The sequence below is a fragment of the Phyllosticta citriasiana genome, assembly GCF_038021145.1.
Source record: "Phyllosticta citriasiana strain CBS 120426 chromosome Unknown IWZ02scaffold_6, whole genome shotgun sequence".
NCBI lineage: Eukaryota > Fungi > Ascomycota > Dothideomycetes > Botryosphaeriales > Phyllostictaceae > Phyllosticta > Phyllosticta citriasiana.
In genome coordinates this window covers 1388194-1405070 of record NW_027117283.1, presented here as the reverse complement: position 1 = coordinate 1405070, position 16877 = coordinate 1388194, and the positions used below count along the sequence as shown (strand labels likewise).

Sequence of the window (16877 nt, the reverse complement as noted above, 5' to 3'; positions counted from 1 at the left end):
CGGCCAGATATCGGATCGTCTACTGCCGATATCCGCCCGGCCTTAGGCACAACATGATTCTCCGCCTGCACACTCGCTTAGATTAGTACTCAAACCTCACCGTCGTGAGACTAGCACACTAGGACTAATCATTACTGTGAAAAAGGAGTCAACTCGCGTGCCTACGTCTTGATCTCCTAACACGCCGTATATCTGACACTCAGACCGCAGGACCCGTCCGAGGACCCAACGGTTGCAGACCGTGACATTACTCTCCATGAAAATATCTCTCTACATTAAGTCTAAAGTCTTAGCTATTAGCCGTTAACCTTTTTTCTTCTTGTCCGGGTTTCCATTTTTAAACTCCCGGATTAGACGTATACAAAGCTACTACCTGACCGCAGCTGCTCGCCGACAGAGATACGTAGACCAGTCAATCGTTATCTCTTCGACGAAGTACGAATATACGCATTTTGAACACTACTCCACTCGTCTTTGAGCAACCCTAGTGGCGGAAACATGAGACAACAACTGAACCACGCGCTTGCGTCTCTTTTTCTCTTCTTTTTCCTCATTGAAGGTATGCTTTTGACGCTATCCCCCTCTCAACACTCCTGACACACACAGGAATGCCATTGGACCCGGAATCGCCCCTTGAACGAGCTGTCCTTGAAAAAAGACAATCCAACGTGTGCCCTGAGGACGCGCACCCTGCCGCCAAGCATTACCATACAGAGTTCTGCGCGAAGGACCCTGGCAGCATATATAAAGCGAAAAGGGCAGAATGCAGTGAGGACGGCAGAAAGGTGCGCCTCTACTGTGGCGTGCCCAACAGCGAACTCGAAGTGTACCAAGATATTCCTTGCGACGACAACGAGATCTGTCAGGATGACTATGGACGCAACTGCATTGAACAGGACCATCAACACCTGGCGGCGTGCACTGTCCAATTCACTCCAAACAACATCGACCCGTTGCACCGATGTTACACCACGCAGCACATTGAAATCGCTACGGGAGCCGTGCTGCTGCACGCACACACGGCCGGAACACACGCCGAGTGGAAGGACAGCCATAGCGGGCTTGCCATTGGCGATGTCAGCTACTTTGATGAGCAGCTTTACGGTCCAACTTCTGTTGATTTGACTGTTGCGTTGCCCTGTTTGACTAAGGTGTACTACTCGCTCTTCAATGGTCTTTAAGTTTGAATGCTCTTGTTTATGGCAGATACTGAGAATATGACTTGGCTTCTTCTGTTACAGTACGGTTGTGATGATGAAGCAAGCAACTATGAATAACTTTGCAGTCTCTTGGTGGCACTCTCAGCAGCAAGCTCACTTGCAATGCACTGTCGCGCTGGGCTAAGACATACGAGGATTTTAGCTTTCAGGATGAAGCTTCGACTAAGCCTGCTCGTGTTTTCATGATCGTCATGCGTAAACCAAATCTTGCCCTCATGATGTTAGTTTCGCTTTGCAAAGGCTTGATTAGTAGACCAGTTGTGGCAAAGATAGGCGAGGTTCAATTTTGAGCTTATTTGGAAAAAGAAGAGTGGATTGAGTTCACGGGGCGTTCTGGCTCAAATTCGATGCATTGTCCCGCTCCCATGGTTACTCCAGATGCATGGATTTCCCTGAGGCAACTACGGATTGTACCATGCTGCAGAATCCGCCGAGCCTCTCGTCAGCACATACTCTCAGGCCGGTGTTCAGCGTCAGCAACTTTCAAAGGAAAAACGAGAGCAGGACGGGAGAATGATGGGAAATTGCGGGGGGTTTTTTTTTTTTTTTTTTTTGGGCCTTTTATTTAGCCCGGCCAATAAGGTAGCTAAAATCCCCTTACTACGCTCCTTTCTAAGGCGTAGCGTCTTATATGTATAGATCTGATGTTAAAGACTGGGGTTAGAAAGCTTAAAGCTAGACCTTTAAACTGGATGCCTAACTAGTAGTGAAAAACAAAGTTGTAACTCGCTGACGCTGAATTCCGGCGGGAGAGTATCCACGCCACCTTTGTTTTGTCGGTTACTTGAGCAGTCACCACTCAAAACCCAAATTTGTTTACCCAACACACTCGCAGCATAGAGCTATCCAAACATAGATGTCCAGCTGTCACTCACGTAGTGGATTTCAGAATGAGAATTCCTGGTGGAAGAAAGCTCCCTGAACGTAGCCATGGTAGTAAGCAACATCTCCTTGGGCGCAACTCGGTCACGAGAGAACAGCTCGTCAGCTCCCACTGCTGCTGTGAACGAACGCTCCCCAGATGCAGCCGCAGATTCAAGGTGTTTCTCAACTCCCACTGTTCCGGGGCCTCAAAGAATGTGTCACAAAATATCCACGGAAAAACTGCCGCACGTAGTACGCTTCTTCGGGCGAAATGTTGCTTCCCATAGATGCATGACGGCACCACTGTCCAGAAACCTCGCAAACAGATCGCAAGCAAGCTGAAAATGTCGAAGGAATGGTATAACTACGCCTGGCCTCTGTTCACGGTCCGGCCATTGACTGCCAGAGCGAAAGTCAGGTGAGCCAGCTGTCTCTTAGTGTTACCAGCTAATGCCATTGTCCTGTTAGCGCATATATTTCGAATCCTCAGTTCTGCCTGTCCTCTCAGTTTTCCTATCTGCGTCATCAAAGCATTGCAAGCCTTGGTGGTCCTTCCTTCTCTGTGCCCGTGTCTTCTCGATATGTGTACTGCGTCTGCATGTTCGACACCGGCGCCAACAGTGCGCTAATTCCGGGCAGATTGACTGGCGTTCTGCTTTGTTCCTTCCTTCTATCCTTCGGGCGCACACAGACAAATGTTTTCCACCTCCAATCCATTCCTTGACTCTCCACCCATCTTCAATGCAAGACCAGACTCTTTGTCAGCGATGGCATCTAATCGTGCCCAGTCCAACACCAACAATGTGGTCAATGGATCCAGTGAGGGATCTTCCAATGCTCGGCACCAAAGGTAGCTATTCCGTCACCTCTCGAACCTTCTTGCGCTGACAACAAACAGTCACGCGGATCCCACAATTGGAGCCTCCTCTCGCCGGATCAACGTCGATACGCCGCAGAGTATACAGCAGGGGTGGGTGCAGCTAGATCCTCAAAGCATCCACAAGCTAACAATCTGGGCAGCCATAACACCGATCGTGCGACTGGCATCACCAGCTCTTCTTTCTTGTCGCAAGGCGTCTTCGAAAACCACGTCAGGGACCTGATCACCCTCCAGCGACATCTGACTTTCCAATTATTTGACTTGGAAATTTTGTTCGACACCTCTGGCCGGTTTCGTCTCTCCGACGCTGATCTTGAAGGTCGCATTGGCTTCTTTTCCCACCAGCTTCCCACTCGAGAGCCTGGCCGCGTTCGACGCGTCTGGTTTCGTCGCTTCCGCGACGGTGCAAATGGATTCATCCTCGGTCCATACTCGAGGGAGCAGGTGGAGCTGGAAGTCCGCATGCAGTGTACAGGGAGATTTGGCAGTTTCTGAGGAACCAAGTTGGCAACGAATCCTTCGAAAGTCTGTCAACACACAATCGTCGACTTTTCACTTTACAATCCTCACTATACCCCAAATACCTTGCCATGGCTCAGTCGGACCATAAGCATGCCTTCCAACTTTGCTCAGCAGCTCATGACACCTAGCTTAGGTCTTTTAATTGCGGAAATATCGGATCCGGTGAACAGGCATCGTTGAGAAAACCTTTTTCTTGTGATGACGCAGCAGAAGATTTCATGGCCCACTTGGCGCGGCGTTGTGAATGAAAAGGACAAAGTCTTTGTATTAAACATAGGCGTCTCGCAACAGGACTCAGATGAGAGCGACCGAAAGCTCTGGATGTAACACGTCGAAACTCTACATCCAAGCCTTCGGGTCACCGTTGAATAATCTTCTTCTCCTCACTTCTTTACGTGCATCTCTTTCCTACTCTTCTACTCTTGCCATTTGAGCGTCGAGATCGAAACCAATACTCTCCCACCTCGGTATAATACTGCATCTTCAAAGATAATGAAACGTCTCAGACTTTCTCGAATCTGGAGCTACCCTGCTAGGCACGGAGTGACGGCCTTTATTGCCACTTTCTTGGAGCTTTCGCTCATGAATCAGCGCTCAGATTGATTCTCAATAGCCTCTTGGACCTAGGTGTCATTGCTGAATTCAGAGGTCGGAGGCCCCGTTCACTGTTCCCTGAAGACTTTAGCGGTGCCCCAGCTCCCAAGTCAGCCCTTCCATCCAGGAATCGCGCAATGGACACAGTTCCATCTTTACACATTTCAAAAGATGGCCAGAAACTCAAAGTGGCAAGACAGAAGCTCAAAGCTGATCAACATAAAATTCAGGGGTGACAAGGGGTCTTAGGAGCAGTGGTCAAAATCGACAGCGAGGGTATCAGAAATACACTGGAGGCAACATTGATGTATGGGGACTTTTATATGTCCTTTTTGTTCCATGCGCGCTGCGCTACGCCTGACGCTGTGGGCGCGAAGTGAATGCTCCCAATGCGCGACCACCGCGACATCACACATCCACACCAGCCTCTTTGATTCTCTATCAAATTTGTTTGCAGTCTCGAGACTTTTTCAAGTCACTTGTACAATCAAGACCAGTTTCCTGCGAGACTTTGTTTTCTGGGGCTCGCCCTTGTTCGCACTTTTGCTTGCAAACCGCCCCGCTGTACTCCACAAAAGTTTCCGGTTGAAATGCAATCCGCTCTCTTCACACTGCTAGTGCTTTCACGACGGAGGCAACGCGCCGTTTTTGTACCCAGACCTTTTCTCAATCCCGCCACGTCTTCAGCCACGGTACCATTCAATCAGTTTTGAAGCGCAACAACATGTCCCCTGAACAATTGGGAGAGTCTCAAGGAGAGCAAAGGTAGCCAAACAAGGCACGAGATCTGTTTACCTGCTGATTCATTCGAAGTGTGATTGTCCACGCGAACCGCGACGTTGACAGCGAGCCCGGACCGTCCAATGCTAGCGAGACTCAGATCCAGGACAGTACATTCGTCTCCCGCGATTCAACATACGATCAGACTTGGGAGCAGCGCCTCGTGCGCACAGTCATTTTTCCGCCGAAAGTCATTTCAAACTTGCATGATGCGCTGCGCATTTTCAGCGCCGGACCCATGTCACGAGAGCAGCTCGAGGAAGCCGGCTTCGTCTCCGGCTCTCCCGATACGAAGGGCATCATTCATTCTTTCTGGCCTATTGGAGTAGACGACGTCTGTGCGTACACTAAGGAGGAGGCTGAAAATGAGGTCCGAGTTGGCCTTGCTAGGCGCTTCAAGTAAGATGGAGGAGGCTTCTTGCGCTTGTGCGCGGCTAATGGATGGAAAGACGCTCTTGAAGTGTTGTTCTTGGTCTGGAGGAGAATCCAAGTTTGTGAAAAGACCAAACGTCATGCAAAACTTTGAAGAGAGATTGCGAAAACTTTGCCAGGCAAAAGAAATCACGAGAAGCTTGATGTCTGGCCCTCTCTGTTTAAATTGCTTCTCTCTTCATGAAATCGATTCTGGATAGACCATTATCTTCCAGATCTGCTTCAAGCTCAATGGAGGCTCTTGCTCGCAGCTCATCGGGCGAATTGACAGATTCGTTCGCAATTTCTCATGATGCTCAACTTTGCCGCTCAGCCTGCCGTCTCAGAGGAGAAATTGGCGGAAGCTGGGTTCACGCCAATCATAACCTCTCCCAATCCCGACGAGGTTGTCTACATTCGCCACCATGAACACCAGGACCGCGGATCGGGAGCAGCCGCCAGCGTGAGCGGCCCATACACAAGAGCAGAGGCGGTTTCGGAAACGAGGGCTTCACTGCTTCGGCTCATCAGGTAAGATCCAGTACTCTGAATGCAAGTCCGTACATGGCTGACTCACATTCAGATGGGCTCTTCAAGTAGACGTCTCGCAGCTTCCCAACATGGTCATTGTTCTCAGGAAATGCAAATGAAGCTAGACGCTAGAAACGGCATCGAAAGACGTCGGCGTGCAGCTTTGCCGCGAAAACAGGCGATAGATTGCCTTGGGATTGACTTGGGAAATAACAATTCTTTGAGTGCTTAGAAATTTTCTTTCTTTGTTGGAATTTAACACTGGCCTGCGTTATTTTCTTCAGCGTGACTGCGTCCATTTTCAGCGCGTGGTCTTTTCTGGCCTACGCATTGGCGGCCCACGTACCTAGGCAGACAAGTCAACATTTTGCTTTACAAACGTTGATTCCTCTCCCTACCTACTTCATCAACCACATCGATGGCCTCAATCAGCAGAATCTTCGAACTGGCTTTCGTCGACATGGCCGCAGATTCGTCTGACACCTCACGGTAACTCCACAAACATCTCGCTCTCGGAACGCTTTATGACTCTCATTATCTGGAGTGTTAGGGACGATTCCACCACGTCACCGACGGTCAACAACATCCTAATCAAAATTGTGGCCAACAGCTCCGTCCCGGACCAGGATGTCGTAACCCTCGACCTCAGCTGCAGGACGCTTTACGGCGGACGTTTCGCAGCCATCGTCTACGAAATCGTGCGCGTTAGAGTCCCTCTGGCAGATATGCTACAACATTTCAGGCAACGCAGCGAGAGGGCAAACACCAGGCAAGCAGCACATGAGCCCGGAGCAACAATCCAAACGTCTCGACCGCCATCGTACGACTCACTTCTGCTCCACGGTCGCTCCCGTGGTCTACTCGATACGGGCTTCTACATTGTGGGCCATGTTCCAGGTGCCGGACCGTTATTCCTGAAGGTTGAAGCTCGCCAGCCGGACAATGGAGGTAGATGGGTTGTCAGCGGCCCATGGACCTTGGCAGAAGTCTACACAGAGATTGATGCAGGACGGTGTGGTCTGCCCGATCCTGAATTGTCGGAAGATGACTATTCCGAGGAGGAGTAGCGGGGAGGAACAAGAATTACCAGGGAAAGCAGGTCCGTGTGATCTTATTAACTCACACATGTATGTGTGCAAAGCTGACCCTCTTCAGTGTCAATGAAAGCTGCCGGCGCTGCAGATACCACGAAGACCAAGGCCCGATCATGCCCTTGCCTTGCAGCATCTCACAGGGTAGTAACGCTCAACTCAAAGCTCCGCCCGTTCTGGATAATTCAAGGTTTTGACCAGGGCTCCGCTTTGACATGAAGCGCCAGGAGACGGCACAAAGGGCTGAGGATTTTGGTATAATTGGGAATCATCAGGCTTGTTTTCTTCCGTAAGTATCTAAAATAATCCATTCGACCACTCTCTGCAGCCAGGCCAAAAGCCGCGCGTGGGTGTCGTCGACACACACAAATATTGGAGCTCTGCACCTCAGCAACTTCTACACCCACACCCCGACAACTTCCCACTCAACCTTGTCACCATCTCGAGCAGAGCTATATATATTTCTTGCCACCCCATGTCTCCCGCCAAGAACCAGAAGCGCCAGAGCAAAGGCAAGAAACCGTGAGTTTTCTCGAACCCGAATCGAAAGAACCCACTTGCTGACCCGAACTTGAAGGACTTCGAGCGCTCTCGAGGCCTCTAGCCCCAGGCCCGAGGAGGCATCTAGCTCCCAGCTTGCCACCTTAGTAGAGCAAGTTCACGCCTCGCAACAGGAGCTTCTCGGCCGACTCCATGCCGAGAACAAGAAGGCAGATGACTTCCTCCGTCGCGCCCGAGAGCTGGAGGCTGAGATGCGCGCCTACTTAGACAAGATACAATCCTCGAGGGAATCCGGCACCGCCGCCAGGGAGCCAGGCCGATGCTACTGCGACGTGGAGTGGCCAGATGCCAGCCCTGAGATGCTGAGGTGTCTGCACAAGATCGATAAACTGGTCGGCGTGAAGTTCAGGCCCGACGACGTCGGCTTCTTTCGACACCTGCCTGCTCCCGATGGCGAAGATGACGACGAGAACGAAGTCTTCTACCGCCACGAGAACAGATCGTGCGGCAAATGCGGAGGCGCGATCAACAAAGTCAGCGGCCCTTGGAGCAGGGTGGAGGTCTTCTCGTTGGTGTCTCATACGATCTTGGCAAAGGCGGTTGCGGGCGTGATGTAAGTGAGACACGCCTTTGAAGGCTCCCTTTCTTGGTCTGTTGTTAGGGAGACTAACAATGATCTTACCAGGGACCCAAATTGTCGTCCGTGATAGCTGAAAGAGACATACCAACTTGACGTTTTCCAAAGAATACCACAAGTCCCGCATCAAGCTCTCTGGTTCGGTAATTTCTGGACGACACAATTCAGGTCAGATGTCGGCGTGGAGATACAGAAGGCTTCTGAACCTGAGAAGGTTAAAGACCACATAGCTTTCGAAAGATCACATATTCTCTGCTTTTTAAACAACACAATCAACTCTGTTGTGAAAAATGTGATTTTGTCCTCCTGCTCGTCAGCAAGGAGTCTCAGTACTTGCAGAACAAACAGAACAAGACAAAGTGAGCGCAAAGAAGTCAGTCATGCCTGTAAACTAGGAAACAAAGAGTGAGTCGAGTGTTGACATCCACCGCGGAACTCGAAACGTGCGAGATAGACATGCGCTCTGGCTGATCATGAGCTACAAAGGGCAAGAATGACATGGCAGAAGAGCTTTTTGAAGACTTTGTCGCTTCAAGACCACCGGATGGCCGATCAACATGATCTTTGGCCTTGAGTACTGACAAAGACTTTGTCGGTGGTGTCTGGCCTCTTTGTCCCGTGTGATCCAGAAGACCATTCATCCTGTAGAATTAGGTCGTGTTGCGTGTGAGAAAGCTCACCAGGTGCTCGATAGCGGATTTCTCTTCCACTCTTTCTGTCTTGCAGGGTGCTCAATAATTAGGAAGACGGCTGGGAGGCACTGGATGACTTGACGAATGAGATGGAGAAGGATGATGAAAGGACAGCAGCAGCAGTGCCGAAAGATCCAAGAACAGACAAAAGAGACAAGATGGTCTGTCTACCACCAATTAGGAGAGTACTCGAAAAGGCGGTCAAATCCCGTGGGTTTTGCATCAAATGAACTCCCTGGCAACGAAGGCAGAAAACCATCATGCTCACCTACTTGACCTGAATGCCGAACAACCCCTCGGCTATCGGGCGCCCCCGTCTTTCATCCGACGGATAACACGGGAGAACGGCAAACCGTCAAGATACGTGCAACATCAACAAATGGACGCGTCGTCAGAAAAGAGCCGTGATAGTTCGGCGCCAACCCACGCGGATGCAAAGACCTTGTCGGACCCACAGCTGTGCGCAATCGCTCTGCCCTGCGCTGAAATCCCATCCCACGCGTGCTCGGGGCAATGCGTTGCGAAGCGAATAGGGCGTCCGATTTCGACTCCACTTGTTCCCCACCCCCACTCCCCCACGGATTACTTACATATGGGCTCGTACATCTTTGTATGTGTATCCGTGGGAACATGTATGCGTACTGCTGGCACCATGTGACTGCTGGCGTGGTAGGGCGGGCACGTATGTAGATGCGGTATCAAAGGCCCAGACCGGTGCAATCTAATCACCCGCTCTGCCGGGCTGGTGAGCAGGGACGGCGGTTGGCTGGCTGAGGGGATGCGGGGATGACTGTGGAGAGCTTGTGGATGCACTCGCAGAGAGCGCCGGAAAGAGACTGATGAGGGAGCCGTTTGCGCCAGGAGACATGCGTAGGCAAGCGAGGGATGGGAAGTGGGTGCCCGAGCTGTCAGGTCGAAGCAGTGATTGCAGTCAGTGCCAAAGATAAACGGTAGGCGTGTTGCAGGTTGTATGCTGCAGCCAAAGCTGGGTTGCTTTGCAGGTAGTTTTGAGTAACAACACGGTCTCAGGATCCATAAACTATGCGCGGGGCGTATGTTGATACCAAGAGCAATCCATACAAGCAAGTCCATACCCGAACTGAAGGGCCGGGGCATTCGTTCGGTAGGGATCTGTTGGCTCCTGTCCCGTTGCTTGAATTCGTTAATTAGCTTCCGTAAAAGGCAACTGGTCGAGTGACAGCAGCTAGGAATAGAAAATGTCGGAGGATCCGAGTTCCCTCCTTGACTGGCCGAGTGTCGACGCAATGTTGACCATTAGCGCCAAGCTTGGAAACATGTACATATTACGTGAAAGGATGGGTCCATGATCATTGATCGAGTAGAGGATGCGCAGGCATCAAAAAACTGTCAGTGCCGCGTGTTGGACGACATCGATGCCTGCCGAGCAGAGCAGGCGCAACAAACCGAACTTGGCTAGGTCGAACGATGGCAAACTGGTGTCGTGGCCAGCGATGACAATCAGCCAGCCAGCAAGGCAAGGTATTACCTGCACCAGGCTAGCCGTGTTCGCGGCATCGGGAGGGATTGTGGGGTAAGCGGGCGGCAAGTCGATTGGGTTCTGCACTGAAACGGTGTCATCAAGAAACCCCCAGAGTCCCCAGCACCTGGCCACTGGTCAGTCTAGCTTGGGTTCCCCGGAGGATTTGCTCCCTGGTGCCGAGTGCAGGACGTCAAGATTGACGCGTTCTGTAGAGCTCTTTTTGGAGCAGTGTTGCTGAAGCCCGATGGGTCCTGGACGGGACAAGAGACAGGCAATCGGTGGTTGCGCAGCAGCATCAAGCAGATTCCAAAAACGGCGACGACCAAAGCATGGTAGGTTTGGCGCCAGTTTGCGGCTGAGATGGTTGTCCAGCGTCGTGGTGCACGGCATGATTCAGAAGCAGGCTCGGGTGAGGGGTTGCGGCTGCTGAAGGGTGTAGCAGGGCGAATCGGCAGAGGAGGTGGTGTCGAGAAGCAGAATGTGACTTCGAGGATGGTGAGGGGGTGGAGTACAGCGCAGAAGTAGTGTGTAGAGGAGGTTGTGGTCGTGTCGTGGGGGAACGGGAGTCGGCTGCTGATGGCTGGCAGGCTGTAGCCGAGGGAGCAGCCGTGGGGGTCAACCACGGCTCTGCCCAGGTGGACTTCAACCTCCACTCGCCACAGACAGCAAACACGGCCTCACACATCCTCTGCTCCCGCTCCTCCCGCCCCCGCCGCTGCGATGACTGATGTAGGTATGTATGCGATGCATCAACAAAGGTCTCATGACAGCCTTTTCGCATTGCTCCTCTTCCAGCCCACTCATTGACCGCGAGCCACCGCCATGAGAAAGACAAGACAAGACAAGACAGGGCGGATATCAGATGATGGCTACCATCTCCGGTCCCAGCCAAGAGCAGCTCCGCCACGTCTCTGCTGGCCCCCCACGCTCCAGTCTCCATCCGCGAGAATCCTAGCGGCCGGGATTCCGCACGTTGGGATGATGGCGAGCATCCTCGAGCCTCCGCCATAGACAATCCTTCCCGTCTCAATGCCTACTGACACCCCGCCAAGAACTAGCATTGGATCATCTGTTATTGTGCCTGGCCGCTCGAAACGCTACAAAACTCTTGGTCTCGTGTCGTGTAGCGGCTCCACCTAGGTGATACCACGGTGACCTTAGCTTCCGAGAAGACGGGCCATCTTTTCCTATTGTACCTTGACTCCAAACTAGACTCCACTCGCAGACTGTCTTTCGTTCACGCTGACCCCCACGCGGCTTCCGCTCTAGGGAATCACTTCAGAACAGCTTAGTGCTTTGTACCCTGTTCCTGGTACCTTTGTCACAGCCTCCTGGTTCCTTTAAAGCACTACGTCAATCCTCAATCTATTCACCAGCTTTTCTTTTTCAACACCTCTTACTGCTACATGTGGTACCTGCTTGCGGACTAGACCTCGAACATTTCCAATTCAAACTACATGTCACCTCACAAGAACAATCCCTCTCCTGTCAACGGGGTCAACATGACTGGAAGCAACACCCCTGCTACCACGCGGATTGTTAACAACCGCGGACGCCGTCCTCTTCCTCCTGGTGTCTACGTTCCTACAGTTGCCTTCTTCGATCCCGTCACTGAAGATCTTGACCTCGACACCACCGCTTCGCATGCCATTCGGCTTGCTCAGGCTGGTGTAGCGGGCATTACCACCCAGGGTTCCAATGGAGAAGCAGTCCACTTGTCGAATCAGGAAAGAAAGCAAATTACCGCCACCACCCGAGAGGCACTTGATGCCGCTGGATTCCCAACCGTCCCGGTCATGGTTGGTTGCGGTGCGCAGTCAACTCGTGAGACGATACAGCTCTGCCGGGACGCGTACGACGCGGGTGGCGACTACGCCCTTGTCCTCCCTCCAGCCTACTACCAAGGGCTCTTCAACCAAGACTCGATCAAGTCCTTCTTCATTAACGTTGCAACTGCTTCGCCAATCCCCATTCTCATCTACAACTACCCTGGCGCAGTCTCCGGCCTGGACCTCTCTTCGGACGTCATCATTGCACTAGCCGAGCATCCCAACATCGTCGGTTGCAAACTGACATGTGGAAACACGGGCAAGCTTCAGCGCATCACGGCTGCCACGCGCTCGTCGACCCTCTCCAAGCCTGGCACAGGATTCCTTTGCATGGGAGGCAGCGCCGACTTCATGCTTCAGACCCTCATCGCTGGCGGTAGCGGAGTCATCGGTGGGCTGGGCAACGTCGCGCCCAAGGCCATGGTTCGTATCATGCAGCTGTACTCATCAGGGCTGATTGAGGAAGCGCAAACGTTGCAAGAAGTGGTTGCGCGCGGCGACTGGGCGGCCATCCGCGGCGGCATCGTAGGCACCAAGAGTGCGCTCATGTCGTTCTTTGGATATGGCGGCTATGCGCGCAATCCTCTGCCCAAGCCCAACAAGGATGAGAGCAAGAAGTGGCGCGAGGCCTTTGACGAAATGGTCCAGGTGGAGAAGAGCCTGTAAGAGTCAGGTTGACGTTGTGGAAGGGCTGGCAGCGCGTTGACATCACTGCGCACATGCGACACCGAGCCGGCGCAGATGCCCGCGAAGACTGGACATCGAGTGCGCGGTACAACGGCGTTTGGATGGATGGGTGGGTGGGATGAAATGTGCCGCGTGGGTAGGTTTGCCTTGCCCGGCTGGCGGGATGTGTGTGGACGGCTTATGGATGGCTGGGCATTTTCTTGGACGGGCCATTTGACAAAGTCAAATCACCGCATCTGTTCACATATCTCTCTGCCCACCATCTCACATGAGCATTCGCTTTGGATTGCCTTGCGTTTGCAATGTTTGCTGCTCACTGGCTTGTGGTTTTGGCCGAAGCTTAAAAAAGTTCCCTGCATTGATTTGCGCTGCCCTGCACAACCCTCGCGCCCATCACCATTGCTTTTGCCGCCGCTTCTGTTTAAGCATAGCACGGGTTTGCGCTGAGTTGCTGTGTCATTCAACCTCCGCCCAACCAATCGCTTAACATTCCCCCTTTAAGCTGCGCTTGTACCTTCACAGCACGACTTTCACAGTACATTCTGGCGTACCTCACGAACTCGTCTCCACGCTCATATCCGCCACCTAAACCGTTACTGCGATCGCCAGACGAGCAGAGAAAAAGACAACTCGGACATCAAACCAAGGCTTGAAATAAAAGCAAAATCAAAAAAGATAGATCTCTGTCCTCTCTGATTACACGACATCATTGCATTTTCGGACGGAGCCAAAGCAAAATTGGAACCCAAAAGGGGAATGAGACCGAATTTGGCGTTTGCGTTTTTCAAGCTCGTCCTCTCTTGCCTCTCCTGACGGGCCTTGACACTTCCAAATCACTCCGCTGTAAAAGTTACTTCACAGACTAGAATAAACTCGGTTACTACACATCGTCTACGGCACACAGAGGAAGAGAAAATCTGGTGCTATATCAGGATCATTCATCGATCAGCAGGAATTGTTACAGCTGTCGAAAAGAATGATGACGCATGGAGCTGCAGCAATCCATACCCAGCAAACAACCTTTTCACTTCTTCAGAGGAAGCTAGGGAGCTGTCAGTCACCACAATGAAAAGATAAAGAGAACATCGTTTCTTCAGACGCACCCAACGTGACACCTCTAGTGGCCGAGCTCCGCCATTGATTGTCTGATGACGCCTTGCTCATGGCCGGCCTTGCATGATATTCAGCTCTCTACCAGCTACGATGCGTGTACTCAAACTCTTCTCCGCCGTACCATATTCCGCCACGGCTCTTGGCTACATCTAGGCACCTTCCGACTCAGCACACCAACCAACCAGCCAATCAGCAAACCATCAATTTGGCCCCCCTCTTCGACGCAATTCCCCTCGATGCAAATGGTTGCTGCCCGATGCACCAGTTTCGAAGGCGCAAATGGCGAGGCGGCGACAGACCGGACCAGACTCCGCGTCACAGCGGCGGGCAGAAAGGCAGGTTACTGCGGGACGGACCTCGATTGGCGATGGCGGGATGGGCCGCTCGCTAGCTCGCTCCATGCTCAGCTCAGGTGCTTCGGTTCGCTCGTTATCAAAACGCCGCCCCTGTTGCTGCTTTGGGCAAGGGGCGGGGTTTGGTTGTTGGACGTGGGGGGTCGAAGTGAAAGAATGAGCGGTCAAATCGGGGCCGTTTAGCCTTGGATATCAGACGCTGTCGTCAATTGCCTTGGTTGATCTTGCCGGATACTGGCGTATCATGAGTTTGCGGAGAAGGCACGAGGTACAGAGATGCTTTGTTACCAGGTCGTTGCCTCCATGGGGCTGCTGCCCATGGTGTAAGTGTCTTCCCGTGGGCAATACATAGGCGCGCGCTTGTTATCTCCTCTGTCCTCTCACTGGCCCATCGCAAGGAGTTGGGTAGGTACGCCTGAATGCGTGCGTGGGACAGTCATGCTGGCGTTGGCGAGGTTGAGTTCGATGTTGAATCTAGATTCCTGCGGTGCTGGATTTTGACTCTGAGGTACTGCAAGATAGGTGATGGCGGTTGGGAAGCTACATGTGTACAATAGTTTGTTGCGCTTGCATGCCCACGATGCAGGCCAGAAGTGGCTTTAACGAGTACGGAGTCCCGGCCGCACAGCGCTGAGTGGTGTCGATCCAATGCAAAGACTAGACTGGACATAGGCGTTGAGCTTCTTGAGTGACAAAGAGATGGGGGTGGCGCACATAAATCCTCATGGTCTTTATGTTAGCTCGCTTTATGATGTAGCTCAGAGGTGATTGACTCTCTTCTCCTCATTTCAACGTTTTTTTAATCTCTGAGCCACATTCGGAATTGCAGTCAAGGACACCTCAAAAGCCGATGCTGGGTCAACTGGCCGGCCGAATATATGCTCTACCTTTGATATTCGTATGATAGAAAAGCCCGCGGTTTGTCGAAGTTCTTGTGTTCTGATATCTGAAACAATCACATCTACGGAGTTGCATTGCTTCAAGAAGACATCGGCAACAACTCCTCTCATGTCCAAAATCAGCAGCCTTACCGCTCTTTTCAAAGACTGCACTGGCAACTTCCGTGGTTTTCTGGGAAGTGAATCTCAAGCGTGAAGGGCTCAATCTGCAATGACAGTTGGGACATTCTCGTAGAGGCGTTGTAGAGGTTACAGTCTTCTTCAGACTCATGGTAGTGTCAACGTCTCGGCAGCTGACCAATAGACTGCCGAATCAGCTTCGGCTATAGAATGAATGCTAGTTGTCTAAATCGATCCCGCTGTGAGTAAAGTTTCAGCCTCTTAAAGGAATTCTCGAGCGTTACCGGCAAACAAACCTGTACAACAGGCTTCCTCTGCCTCTTGGAAACTGCCTATCGCTCCAAAACAACCCAGAGATGGCTCGTACCCACCACGAAAAAGCCAGAAATCATCGAAAAGACGCGGCTAGGCCAGGGAAATGACGCGAATCAAAGGGAACGACTGGTTGTGATTGAACGGTGGCCACTGTCACGATTCGGATGTGACGTTGTTGCCAAGGATCACGACATGGAGATGCTACGACGAGAAATACCCCGCGATTTCACGGACAGCCCCACCACAACATGATGGAGGACTCTCAGAAGGCAGAAGACTTTTGGCTCTTTGGATATGGGTAAGCTGATTTCCTCAGGAAGTTCTTCGACTTTACAACCGCTGATACGTTTGCGCAGAAGTCTCATTTGGAAGCCGCCGCCGCATTTTGGTAAACCCTCCGAACCGCACTTTTCTGTCCACTCGCGTATCCCAGACAACTAACGCGCCACAGATGAGCGCGTCCCGGGCTACATAGAGGGCTATGTGCGCAGATTCTGGCAGGTATGTCCAGGATGCAGGCGCTCAGAAGCGTGGGTGGGACGAGTAGAGAGCACAGGAGCTAAGAAGGAGAAACGCACCTAGGCAAGGTACCTCAGCTACCACACGGCCAGCATCAAGACGAACACGTCTGCGCATCATCATCCCGCGTCCTGAGGGCTGACACGTCCGCATAGCCAAGACCACCGAGGAACGCCTGAGGCCCCAGGGCGCGTTGCGACGCTCATCGACCGCGCGCACTGGGAGACGCTGACCGATCACGTTCGTGTCTCCTCCCTTCCTTACCCTTGCCCTGGTTGATGGTGGGTGGCGACATGGAATTGACAGCGCAAAGCACAATGCCCCCGCCGAGAGGGTCTGGGGCGCCGCGTACCACATCCCGTCGAGCCACGCCGCCGAGGTGCGCGACTACTTGGACATCCGCGAGATCAACGGGTACAGCATCCAGTACACGCCTTTCCACCCGGCTCCCACGGCGGAGAACGCGAACCCGAGCCCCATCCATTGCATGGTTTACATTGGACTGCCCGAAAACGACCAGTTCGTGGGGCCGCAGGATCCGCAGGCGTTGGCTGAGCACATATTGAAAAGCAGGGGGCCAAGCGGAGAGAATAAGGAGTATCTTTACATGTTGGAGACTGCTCTGCTTGGATTGAGCGAGGAGAGCGGCGATGATCATATTACAGATTTGGTCAGGAGGTGTCGGGAGATTGAGGCCAGAGCCGCAGGAAGCTTGACGGCTGAGAGAGACCAGCACTTTGGCAGCAAGCTGCATCAGGTTGGTAGCACAGAAGAACAAGAAGAGGTCGAAAAATAGAAAGCGCTGTAGAGCATTTAAG

At 52.4% G+C, this 16877-nt stretch overlaps 6 protein-coding genes across 6 annotated transcripts; 5 read left to right on the top strand and 1 right to left on the bottom strand.

Annotated features, from left to right (window-relative positions):
- Positions 1-88: 88 nt before the first annotated feature.
- IWZ02DRAFT_451057 (uncharacterized protein) lies at positions 89-1203 on the top strand. Its single transcript, XM_066767505.1, has 2 exons — positions 89-559; positions 607-1203. Exons 1-2 carry the CDS (start codon positions 499-501, stop codon positions 1179-1181), a joined length of 636 nt encoding a protein of 211 aa, XP_066623194.1. The 5' UTR covers positions 89-498; the 3' UTR covers positions 1182-1203.
- Positions 1204-5584: 4381 nt separating this feature from the next.
- IWZ02DRAFT_432958 (uncharacterized protein) lies at positions 5585-6869 on the top strand (the record flags this gene model as incomplete). The annotated part of the gene is made up of 3 exons (XM_066766252.1): positions 5585-5802; positions 5855-5894; positions 6153-6869. 3 exons carry the CDS (start codon positions 5585-5587, stop codon positions 6867-6869), a joined length of 975 nt encoding a protein of 324 aa, XP_066623193.1.
- Positions 6870-7368: 499 nt separating this feature from the next.
- Positions 7369-8440, top strand: IWZ02DRAFT_432957 (uncharacterized protein; the record flags this gene model as incomplete). Its single annotated transcript, XM_066766251.1, has 3 exons — positions 7369-7415; positions 7471-8007; positions 8140-8440. The coding sequence occupies 3 exons, from the start codon at positions 7369-7371 to the stop codon at positions 8438-8440; spliced, it is 885 nt and encodes a 294-aa protein (XP_066623192.1).
- A 548-nt stretch (positions 8441-8988) lies between these two features.
- IWZ02DRAFT_259829 (uncharacterized protein) lies at positions 8989-9954 on the bottom strand. Its single transcript, XM_066763322.1, has one exon. It carries the CDS (start codon positions 9837-9839, stop codon positions 9306-9308), a length of 534 nt encoding a protein of 177 aa, XP_066623191.1. The 5' UTR covers positions 9840-9954; the 3' UTR covers positions 8989-9305.
- A 1393-nt stretch (positions 9955-11347) lies between these two features.
- IWZ02DRAFT_259803 (uncharacterized protein) lies at positions 11348-12864 on the top strand. Its single transcript, XM_066763321.1, has 2 exons — positions 11348-11416; positions 11494-12864. Exon 2 carries the CDS (start codon positions 11682-11684, stop codon positions 12717-12719), a length of 1038 nt encoding a protein of 345 aa, XP_066623190.1. The 5' UTR covers positions 11348-11416; positions 11494-11681; the 3' UTR covers positions 12720-12864.
- Positions 12865-15788: 2924 nt separating this feature from the next.
- On the top strand, positions 15789-16855 carry IWZ02DRAFT_490388 (ChaC-like protein; the record flags this gene model as incomplete). Its single annotated transcript, XM_066769659.1, has 6 exons — positions 15789-15838; positions 15897-15928; positions 15992-16041; positions 16123-16166; positions 16215-16299; positions 16373-16855. The coding sequence occupies 6 exons, from the start codon at positions 15789-15791 to the stop codon at positions 16853-16855; spliced, it is 744 nt and encodes a 247-aa protein (XP_066623189.1).
- Between the last annotated feature and the right edge of the window lie 22 nt (positions 16856-16877).

What these genes read in the sequence shown, in the direction of transcription:
- IWZ02DRAFT_259803 (XM_066763321.1), top strand. Translation starts at nt 11,682, where the DNA reads ATGTCACCTCACAAGAACAATCCCTCTCCTGTCAACGGGGTCAACATG.
- IWZ02DRAFT_451057 (XM_066767505.1), top strand. Translation starts at nt 499, where the DNA reads ATGAGACAACAACTGAACCACGCGCTTGCGTCTCTTTTTCTCTTCTTT. An exon ending in CTTCTTTTTCCTCATTGAAG is followed by an intron (nt 560 to 606) that starts GTATGCTTTTGA and finishes TGACACACACAG; the next exon opens with GAATGCCATTGGACCCGGAA.
- IWZ02DRAFT_259829 (XM_066763322.1), bottom strand. Translation starts at nt 9,839, where the DNA reads ATGCCCCGGCCCTTCAGTTCGGGTATGGACTTGCTTGTATGGATTGCT.